This window comes from Thermobia domestica, chromosome 2, assembly GCF_964235325.1.
Source record: "Thermobia domestica chromosome 2, izTheDome1.hap1.1, whole genome shotgun sequence".
Classification (NCBI taxonomy): domain Eukaryota; kingdom Metazoa; phylum Arthropoda; class Insecta; order Zygentoma; family Lepismatidae; genus Thermobia; species Thermobia domestica.
The window spans coordinates 329,397,276-329,409,777 of record NC_137455.1 but is presented as its reverse complement, the minus strand read 5'-3'; the positions used below and the strand labels follow the sequence as shown (position 1 = coordinate 329,409,777).

General features: G+C 30.1%; 1 protein-coding gene across 1 annotated transcript in view; it reads right to left on the bottom strand.

Annotated features, from left to right (window-relative positions):
- Window positions 1-512: 512 nt before the first annotated feature.
- Window positions 513-12,502, bottom strand: part of hh (hedgehog signaling protein) — a 162,329-nt gene continuing 150,339 nt past the window's right edge. Inside the window, exon 3 of the mRNA XM_081749090.1 lies at window positions 513-9,529. Coding sequence (XP_081605216.1) covers window positions 8,850-9,529 — 680 coding nt within the window. The 3' untranslated portion in view covers window positions 513-8,849. The remainder of the gene's footprint in view (window positions 9,530-12,502) is intronic.

The window sequence follows — 12,502 nt, the reverse complement described above, 5'->3', positions numbered from 1 at the left end:
AATTGTATTTTAAAAAAATGCTATTGAAATAACCGACAGCAGTTGAATATATTAATCGTAACAACGCAATAGTAAAAGAGATTATTCTGCATGTGATAGTATAAGCATTACTACACCTATTAGGTTTTGAAGTTCAAATTTAAAAAAAATGTGTAGAAATAACATATCAATTAGTGTATGATCAAAAGTTCCCTCTTCTCATTCATATAGTTATTCGAAATGAAACATATAGCTCAAAATAGCGTACATAGATAGCGTATATACAGGCACGAAGATTTACTAAAGTCAAGGAATCATGAATCATAGCCATTTTGTAACGCAGTTCATCAAGATATTCTAGATGTACAAACTTGTAAGAAAACAGTTCTCTGGCAACCAACGGAGTCAGTGGTAAACTACAATATTTGTATTTGACACTAAGTGACAGTGTACTTCGTGACGTAGCTATACTTCATTCTTTTTTGTTCTTCTAAAAGCTAATTGAATTTTTTAAAAAAAAAAACAAACTAGAATTTAACTGTTTACTATTCAAGCGATTTTTTATTGAAAAATGAAATAAAATCGAATTTTATAAAATCTCTTATTTTATTAAATTACAATAATTTGGAAATAATTCTTGTAAAAGCTTTTCGTATTTATAAAATATTTGCTTCTCTCTTATTTTCTTTCTTTTGACAAACATGAAATATATATATTTACAAGGCACAAGATAAGTTATTACACAGATTCATACAAAATACACACATTCCCTTCTATACAACATCTACAATAGCAATACACAGAAAACTATACTTCTTTTTAAGTAATCACAGGGTCATGTTATAAAAATATATATATAGCTCTTTTCTTTCTTGCTTTTTGATAATTTATTATTGGAAGAACATTTTCAATTCTTATTGATTTTGAACAGATAATAGACTCATATTTGCTTTTCTCTAAAAAGAACCATACACACTTACGTCTTCTTCTATATTAGAACAAAAAATAAATAAATAACAATTGAAGTACAATATTATACAAAGTTAATCAATTGACATGGAAACGTTTTAATCCTCTTTATGTTTAAGTAATATACAGTAGTACATAAGTAGATAAAGAGGTACACGAGGAAAAATATTCAAATGATTCCTAAATTGAGAGGTTACTAAAGGATCCAGCCTATTGAAAAATCATACAGTCTAAACCAAAAGTTTTCCAACCCATTATTTTCCTTTGCCAATAACTATTGAATAAATTGAACATTTTTAACACGATTTTCGGTAATGTACAAAATTACGTTTTTGTTACACCAAGAACATCGATACAAAGTAGTTTTTTTTTTATTCCTCGCCAGTACAACAGAAAAGAAAAAAATGTTCAAACTTCACAATTTATTCTAAACTTACAGATAAAAGAAATTATAGTAATGAGAGATATTTTTTTGTTTTAACTGTACTTTATAGGCTATATAGGAGATGATTATGAATATATTTTGACGTGGAACAAACAGTTTACAAAGTAGGAGGTAATAGGTAAAAAATGATTGTAACTCTATGAAGATGTACATTGATACAGTTGTAACGTACCTATTTTATTAAGTTAATTATATAATTGAGAATTCATATAATACAAAGCATTAAAATAAAATTCTGAAGCACGTTATTGTATAATTTTGTATTTTTCTCTTTCTTTTAGTGATTGATAAATGGTGAGATGTTACCAACCATCGATATAAACTCGTAGGCAGGGAGGAGGTTGTAGAAGGTTCGAAGTTTTCCTTCCCACAAAATTTTATGAAGTAGTAATCTTCTCAAGTTACTAACAGATAAAACCAAACTACAAGCTAATGCACGGCAAAAATTTGAGACGAAGTTTTATATTATACAATGTAGTAAAACTATAGCATTAAAGTGCGTTGTGTCCCTTCTCTTTCAATAAGGTTGGGAAATGTTTTGAAATTGCATTAGGTATAATTGACTTTTTTTCTTTAAATCTACTTATCAATGAAGCAAAATATTCCTTTTCTACACCCCAAAATAGGTTTCTGGATATGGCACTCATATTATGAGCACCATATATTTGTTATCTAAAATATAATTGAATTTTGTTCACTAATATTAACCAACATATATTCATAATATGCAGTCACATATTAAATACGAAACTGATACAAAAATGTACAATTATTGAGAAGTGGTAGAGAAATGTACAATTATTGTGTACTGTACGTACAGCATTGTATAAAGTTTGGAACTTAATGTTCTTAATGTTAATTTTATTTTTCTATAAAATTACCTTCAGAAGCACGATTATACCTAATACTATAGTTTTGTATTGTTTCTGTTACAAAATAGTTTTCAGAATGACACTTCCTCATTTTCACAAATAATATTTACTTGGTTCAAGTATATTGAAAATTCTGTTAATGGCGCAGCCAGAATTTTACTTTAGCGAAAGTACATGTCAGATTCTATTCTAACCTGTGCATTGAATGATAGGAGTTACAATAGAAATCAAGATCAATTGCCAATATGTCACAGCAGCACTAATATTATTTTGTACTGTAAATAATAATTTAATAGAATAATAATTTTAATAGAACTCGACAGCATAATAGAATAGTGGTATATAACAATAACATCTCAATATTCCTAATATATAATACGTAATGTTTGCCCTAGAATGGAATCAATCACTTGTCTGGCTACACCATAGTTTCCAAAATTACATAGAATATTTTTTTATAACATAGCAAAGACAGATTTAGTTTGTAGTGTTATTTCATTAACTGTGTTAACTCTTATATTTAACAATTTACCAGTTACAATGATACTAACAATAATGAACATTGGCTATATCGATGAAAACAATAACTGGTGCATAACACGAAAATGAAATTACCCGACATAGTTATGTAAATTATTCAATTTTTTTTAGAAACTATTATGGCTGAACACAAATTAGTTATAGGCTCAAAAATTGATATTTGTTTTAAAGATAGTTATGAATATACAATATATCGTATAGTACAACGAGAAACTATGGAATTAATGTGTATATATAATTGTAATTTTGAATAAATTACTGGTGCTTGAGATTCTGTACTAGAAAATAAAAATTTACTTGTTTTCTTAGTTCTATTATAATATTACCTAAAAGCTAATGGCAGTGAAAGGTTATTATTGTTAATAGGCAGTAAAGTAATGATAATGTTAATATCTTATGTATAAACCATTTTTATTATTTATTTATATTCCTGAAGAAAACTGAATGAGTAAAGGATAAGTTTTTAAATATGAATTCAACTTTTTTTATTTATAATAATTAAACAAGGAACAATTTGTACAAAATATTCATAGATGACATACACAATTAACTTATTTTCTAAATTATGATATAATTTTTCGTTTTAGATCTTCTTCAAATTTTACAGGAAATTGTGTTATAGTTTCATAAGGATATTTTCTGAAGATATTTTCAGAAAGTTGAAGTAGATGATATACATCTATTTCTTATCATAATTTCTTTATTTTACACAAATTCAATCTCTGTATTTGTTTATTGTTAAATTTTGTAGAAAATTTTCTCTGTTCAATTATCAATAACAAATATTTAAGATCCATATTTTAAAGATTGAGCCTATTCTACCGTGATTCTGTCCAAACTATTGATAACAAACTTTAAGTATAACCCAGTAAAATGATTTTAAAACTTCTGATTCTAACTGTATTTTCTAGTTAGAAATTATCATAATAAAACTGAATGTGCCACATAAAAGTCTCATGAACTATAACATCTAGCAAAGAACTATCATGTAACCGTCAGCACCAACCAGCATCAACTGTGTAATAAATATGAAAAAGTGAAGAAGTACAGTTACTTTCACTCACAAGTATTACAAAGTTTCGTGTACCATTAACGAATCAGACGTCCACATTTCTTTAGTATTAATTAAAAGGGAAAGGAGATGAAGGAGTGTCTTTAATCAACTTTAAAAAGTTTTCAGATCACTCCACGACGGCGTGTGGTAACATTTCCGTACATACTGTTGAGAGTTTTGATAACAAAGCAAAATCTGGCCATATCAAAAATAGTATATCTAACTCTCTAACTATGTGACCAAGGGACTTCATTCAGGACTTTGAAAAAAGAATTGAATGAAACATAAAACATGAAATATCATTAAATATTGAAATGCCAAATATTTTCAACAGCTTCAGAATTCATCATTTGCGATATCTTCAAAATTTAATTTCTATTACTATTATATTTCTATAGAAATATTGCATTTTCATATACTTTATGCTAAACACAAGAAGAAATTCCTAATTCAAGATTAGGTAATATTTAAAATAAAATAATTGTTTCGGTCCAGTTAGAAATCTGTTAAATTAGTTATACTTGCACAATATATATATATATAGTGACCTATAGGAAGTGTGGAAGCCAAAGAGAACTGAAGCAAGCTAGTAACAGAGAGCTAGGCTCAAGTATCACAGGATCGGGCGCTATTCGAAGCTACTGACCCTTGCAACAGATTATTATAGTTACACGCTTCTATGTTTTGTTAGGAAAGATTACATACAGGGTGCAATAGGCTCTGTATGGTGTTAATTCATTACTGTGGATTACATTGCAAGTTCGGGTACATTATATAGCACTCGTACTGTATTATTACTTAACTTTAAAGGCAAGTCATAAGCATAAATTTATTTTATATTTATTAATTTTTCTTTGAGAAGTAACAGATTTAACCCGTAAAATTTCAAAATTCGTGTTTCCAGATTCTTAATCAACATGTAGCTTTCTAGTGTTTTATTATGTACTAAATTTATTTATTTATTTATTTATTTGATTTTCAGTCACCATGTAGAAAATAATGATTTTTAATTACAATAGTACGAAGGAAAACAATTGATTTAACTTGTTCTCAATTGGTTAATGATTAATCTTTTTCTTTAAAAAAATGAAAATGTATATCAGTAGGCCTAATGTTATTTGATAAATGAAGAGGAGTTCTACTTCTTGGATGAAAAGGATTATGAATATTAACTGAAGTTAGAACAAGAAATCGTCAATTAAGGAAAACCCATTAGACAGCTGACATATTCCAATTACTTAACCTACATTACGCGTTAACGAGGAATCCAATACAGAAGTCACAATTATGGAGATTATAATTGCTGTACAAGTGGCAGAAATTAATTAGGAACAGCAAAGTAGCATGCATTTCCAATGATCTCTCAGAAATCTTTCTTCTTAAAGGGGAAATACAAGAATCTCTTTATCATCTAAAATTGCACAATAATTTTGCAAAGACATCTTGAAATTGTGTTTAAGGATATTCTTTGGATATAATTCTATTATTTAAGACTGAATATTTTTAAGTTTCTGCTTGAATTTCAAAATAATGTTTCATGATGATTAATAATGTAAGTACATGTTTAAAAATTAAGCAAAAATTTGGGCTTAAATTGCTTTATCCATCAATATATATGTACAATAAAGACTCAATATCATGATGTCGTTTTTTGTGTGATAATGATATTTGAGTTGCAACATTAAACTAAGAGTAATATCAGCCCTATAGCCTATACGCGTTTCAAAAAGCGAAGTGGTGAGTGTAATTTGCGAGCTGTTTCTGGAGTAATAATATTTAATTCATCTGCCTCAACAGTATTCTTAAGTATTGCGTGGTTATCTACACATACGTAACAACTTTAATCCCAATTTAAATTAAATGAAATGGACGAGTTATGGGATCACTATTTCCAAAGAACGCCGATAACCAGATATTCCTTTGTACATAATCCATGTCATTAATGTATCACACTGCGAAGAATTTGAACATGGTCAGCTTTTCGGTTCTTGATGTATAATCACTTAAAAAGATGAAAAATAGACCAGTGGCGTGTGACAGTAACAGTGAAGACGCGAGGGCCAGGATGGTTCAGTGGCAGAAAGTTATCTCTGATGATAAGATGTACCTGGTTCGGTCCTAGGTCAGATGGACACTGTGGACAACATCGTGTCCGTGGCTTTTCTCGGTATTCTCGCGTTTTCTTCTACAGTCCCATTCCACCAATTATTTCATTGTCCTTTTAATTACCTTTTAATTATCCGTCTCCTTTACCGTAATGGACATAACTGTTGAATGTAAAACTAGAAATTTCGTTTCAAACAAAAGAAACGCATAAGAATATCGTTCACTTATCTAAATAAACCATATAATACTTTAATCACTTATTTTATTACCATAAATGCGTCCTGATTGAGAGAAAAATAACTTTTTCGTAATTTAAGCTGGGATTTTATACCCGTGTATACTTTATACGGGGCTGTGAAAGTAATTGTGTTTAATGCAACTTTATTAAGGGGAAAAAGAACTACGTACATAGTTTTAAATTCATGTATAACATTATTTACAAAGGCTTGTCAATGTCAACATTACATATGTCTCGTGTTAAGCAAATAATTATTTATTAATTTTTAACAAATTTGGTTTATATAAAGTGATGTATCTAAAAAATTTGCACTAAGTACAAATGTCAATCAAAGGTGACTATTGCAATCAAAAATTATTTTCAAAACTTGTTTATGGCTAGCAGAATATACATGGCTTAACCAACTCGCTATGCCTGTTAAAATTTGATCTGTAAATCCAGTTGAATCAAGACTAAAAATTACAACGAACACCCGAAATATTTTAATATTCTAAGATCCATTAATTTGTTTCATTGTATAACTTTTTGTTGGAGATTTATTCGTTAAATATTTTGATACAAGTTAATTTTAGGGATACGGTTTCATTTGTTTGGTGTTTAATTCTTGCTAGTACATTTGCTTGGAAGTTTATTTATTGATTTCTTGTAACTGATCAATTTTATTACATTTCTCGCTCTTCAAGTTTGTTAAAACTTTCTTGTTCCATCTGATGTCAGAAATAGCCTCTTGTTTATTGTGGTAATGAAATCTACCATACATAATAAACACTTTTCTAGAATCATTATGAAATCTAAGTTGGAAAAGTACGATCACATTATGCTACATTTCAATTCTGATTTTCTAGAAATGCTTGAAAACTGCTTTTCAGTATTACCTGGGTAGTACTGAGATATGGAAAATCTCACTTTTAAAGTTACTATTTAGTTATCTGGTTAGCTTTACACGTCGTGTAATCCTGAAAATTGTGATCCATTGCAGTTGTAGTTGAAATAGATTAGAATTTTAAACTCATTACTTTACTTATTAACTCCGATATTTCTCTTTGTTCTTGCTTTGTTAGAACTAGTTTAATTTATGTATAAGTTCGATATTACTTAATATAGATCTGAAAATGTTCCGTTTGCAACAAAAATATTAAAAATGTCTACAACAATTTTAAGATTCATAACTTCAAGCCATACTTTTTATCAATTAATTAAAATAACTTTTTTGAAGATTTTAAGGAATGATGTACAGTAACATTTCTACACTGTTATTGATCACAGCTCTCTGAATTACTATAATTATTATCTGGAATATTATATGAAATTAGTGCTTCATTTGCCTGATAATTTCAGTAATCAACAAACTAACTTTTACTCAGCATATTGCAGTTCTCTTAGATAAAATACGAGTAGTGAATCTATCTTTTACTTTTGTTGATAATCGCTGACTTGATTTCTTGCATTAACTTGTGTTTTTTCATAAATAATTATTCAAATTAAAGAACAAAAACTGTCCAATGCATGCTACCAATATACTTTTTTGCAAATTGAGTGAAAATATTTCTACATGTTTATTTATTAACAATAAGATTATTTGAAGCTCGATAACCATGTTATACCTATTTAGTTACACTTTCCTGTTATATGAATACAGAATGTGCATTCTCTTTAACCAAAACACCAATTTTTTTTGTATAGTTGTAAAATTTTGAGTTGACTTATAAGCTTACAAATTGTGTTTTTAATTATCACAGAAAACTGTAACTACCATACTGTTACATATGAAGCAAGGTCGTACTGAGAAAAATAAAGGTGGTGGTTTCTATAAACACAAACACAACCTTATTTTCCTCAATGTAAAATTTTGAGAAATCTTTCATTCTGATCACCAATATATATTTTCTTGGGCACAGTCTTGTTACAGAATCTAATGTTCTTATTAATGAGAAAGTTAAACACCCTTAATTGTTATAAGACCTCATCTGCCTTTTGAAATCCTACATTTCCCAATATTTCATTGCATATGTGTGTTCCAAGATTAAATTCTGATATTTTGCATTAGCACTTTAATAAAAAAAAAAAAAAAAAGGAAAAATGCTTATGATGTTTTTACAAGCACATTAACTATGTTATTCAATAGGAAACGTTATTCCTATGCTATTACATTGTTAGAATACATTTCGGTTCAGACAATTGTCTATTATTTTAGAATCATAATTATACCTTGATGAAAAATAATGCTGTCAAAATAGATGTTATTATACAGAATCAGCCTCGATAACTCTAACTTATTAACAGAATATACACACTTTTTTTTCTATCACTGGTGCTAGCTGTTAGTGAAATGCTTTTGATACATACAAAAACATATGCAGGTAATACTTTGCTTTTCTAGCACAGTAAGCAGCCGTTACTACCGCCTTACCCTTTTAGAAGCATCTACATTTCATGGTGGTAACAGACGTGTAAGGACAGCAGTTTCGTGCTCTCCCTGGGCCAGTATATCAAGAAAACTTGTTTCCTACAGACCTATATGTTTGACCGCTGCTGAAACGGGAGATTTTTCATAGCCTTGAAGACAAATGATTTCAGTGTTCGGCACTATCCAATCTTTGCCTTCTCCACAGTAACTTCTGCTACTCCTCTCGTTGGAGACAAAAGTCAATTGTAAACCAGATGACCTGGAAGAATATATCGTGCAATACTATACAACATATCAGCATACCAATGGATACCGTTGGCGGGAAATTGAGCACGGGGTGCAGAGTTCCAGCTCAAATGCATAATTTGTAACATTCTAATAGCACTATCTTTAACATTTTCGTACAGTCTAACAGGAATAAATGCCCAATGGGCCAAACTGTGACTGTTAATAACAGCATAACACGAAACAAGAACGTCATCCACTAACATTGTTCCATCTTCAGTAAGTGGAGCGAACACTCCTTGCTCTAGCACAGGAGTCACAGATGTAACCTTTTCAACAACAGGGGCACGTTGTTGATGATGCCACACAACAAGATGATCCCCAATTTGGATTTGTTCAGCAAATAATGGCTCTGGCTCGGACTTGTTTCTGGAAACTGCGAAGAGAAGGTGTGTAGGAGTAACTGTCAGATGACGTCCTGACTCGGTTTCGAATCGTAGGAAAGTGCGGCGCTGATCCGGGTTCCGATCGAGGAACAGAATCACTTCACTGAACTTTACATGACCTGATGAGTCCAAAGTAAGCACTTTGTCTCCTACACGCACTTCCGATAATTTTTGTCGAATACCGTCAGATGTCAGAACGGTACTGTCTGCTGAAAAGCATCCTCCTGATCTAGCCGCCTGAGATGATTCTAAAAAGAAAGAAAACAAAAGGTAAATTAATCAATATTTTTTAAAAAAATATTCTGTCAACATTTTTAGTAAATTCAAAATACCTAAGAAAAAAATAGATTTTCATAGAATTGATGTGAATTCTACAATAGAATTTATTTTCACTGTTACTAGCGTGTCGAAACGGAAAATTGCCGCTATACTAAGTCAATATTATATATGTACAGTCGTCTTCCACGCGGTATGAACCATTGTGGTCTTTTTCTTAGTGTTTTGTTAAGAGATGGCCTGACACGTTAATATTATAATTGTGTGTACTGGATTGAAGATAATTCCCATATTACTGTTGAAACTGGGCCTTCCCGTTTAGACGGTACTGTAACTGAAAAGTACCTAGCAATGTTTGCTAATTCCATTTTCCCTGCCATTCATGCGATGTACGGTAATGACAGATTTTATTACCAACAACATGACACCTCGCCGCATTATCATAGGAATGTGTTAGCATACTTAGATCCAAATGTGCCAGGCTAGTGAATAGGACGCAGGATTAATCAAGTTTCCAGCACGCTCTCCAGATCTTGATTTTTTTTAAGGGGCGGCTTGACTTTTTTTAATGGGCATGTGAAAAGATTAGGATACCGTCGTAAACCACGTAAACTGAACACACTTTGGAATGCGAATCAAACGGTGTGAGCAGAAATCTCATTGGACACTTTGGTGCGAAGTACGCAAGCAGTCGTGACTTGTACTCAGAAATGTATCGATGTTGAAGACCATCATTTTCAACATTTACTTTAACCACCATTTGGAGCACTCAAATTAACCAGAAGGTACACTTATTTTGTAAGTTGTTTTTGGTGTGAGTGGTCCTGGGTTCGATTCCCCGTGGGGACACTCGTTCGAAAAAGTGTAACAGCGTTTCCAGGCCACCCATCGTGAGTAAGGTTTCTCAATCCTATCTATGGTGCATTTATTAGATTTAATACTGTTAAAATTAAAATAATATCACATTCAAATAATGGAAGAACATATTCAAATAATGACACATTAATTGACTAAGGAATGTCCGAATATTTTGTTGATCAATTAATTTGAACAAAATGTTTAAAATTGGAAGTTGCATAGTGCAATACATAGTTTTCTAGCTTCATTTTCTTCTCGCTTTTGTGATTCTCGGTCGTAGTTCCAAATTTGCTCGCCAGTCGCTCTAACCACCACGTAGTTTCAAGATTCACCGTCAGATGGCACACAGTACCAGAAACATTCTCAGCTCGCTCTACCAAAATAAATATTTTTAGTTTTTGTCTTCAATTTTTTTTTTTAAATAAGTTATATCAGTTATTCCTTAATTTATTATAAATATCAAGAAAGTTACGCGTATTAACTTAATCACGTCGTTTCAAACTTAAAATCAGATTAAATATTTCCTATATTCCTAATTTGAAGATAGAGGAATTCTCTCTCTTGTTCAGTAGTCTTAATTGAACAAGAATTTCTTTCCGATTATTAACTGAAACAATTTATAAATGAAAATTAAATGATAGAAGTGCCTCTTTAGAAACTGTGATCTTGAAAAACATTGATCTCAAGATCATGTGTATATAGTTTTTGATTGAAACTGTTGATAAAAAGGCACTCTCAGTCATTTAGTTCTTAATTGTAAATACACTTTCAATTAGTATTCGAATTCGAAAAGACAGGGATGCACCCACGGGGGAGATCCACCGGGTGTGGACCTCCCCCCAAATTTTCAACATACATTTGTACACTTTCTTAATAAAACTATACCGGTACTCATTTAACAGGGAAATGATTGATGTAGCATGACACTCATGTCCTAAATTATTGTCGCATATCTATGACTGTCTTCTTGTAAGAATATAATCTGATAATGATTTTGCAGAGTATTTTAATACTGATATTATGTATAGAATCAGGAAATGTATATTTGTGGTAAATTTCATAGGAAAAGAATTATAAATACAAAAATCATAATGAGTAAAATAAAATGTAACTAAATGGACAAGAAAATTTTATTTTACTTTCATTGTTCTTATTTACTCTCTTTTGACATGAAATTTACCACATACTTGTCTTTGCCGATTATACACATATTAACATTATAAGAAATACCGGGCGAATTCGTTATCAAATTATATTACTAGAACAACATATTTATAGTCATGCGACAATAATTTTGGACATGAGTGTACATTTGGTTTTGCAATCCATCTGTACTTTTTTATATAATAAAAGAATCTAGTGTCACGGACGCTCATCGATATCATCATAAAACTTTGTCCGTGATTGTACTTTTAATTCAATATTCTTCAAAAACACATTCAATAAACAACAACAAAAAATAATGAATATTTCAAAACTAAATTATAATTAATTAATAAATTCTTTGTTTGTAAAACTGCTATGTAATTCCGTCGTTGCGAAGAACTAAAGTCAGTTATTCACAATCAACGTGTAAAATCATGCATTGACAAATATGATTTTTTTTAAAAGTAAATTTCAAAGGTACACGTCTTCATGTATTTCACCTAAAAATACGAAAAATTCCGTAACCTCATCTCAAATCAAATAACAAAACTACTGACTTTTCTAGGTATAAGCTAAAAGTATATACCCATTTCATATTTATCAATGCCTTGTCATAAATCAGTGCTTGGAAAGTTTCAAATAAACACAACTATACTAAAATTACAGACATTAAAATCATTCCCTACAAATCTAATTCTTTCATTTCAATAAAAAAACATTAATCATAAATATTAATATACAAAATTATCAATGTCTAAGTTATTTAAAAATAATAGTTCTCGCTATAACACCTCTTGCATACATCCCATTCTATGTATGATTAACTCATAGCATAACCACACTAGTTCTATCATTTTTTTCAGAAAATATGGAAGTATTTTACAATTACTTATCGGATACAGAATAATATCCGTTTAATACTATTAGTATATTGGTATATA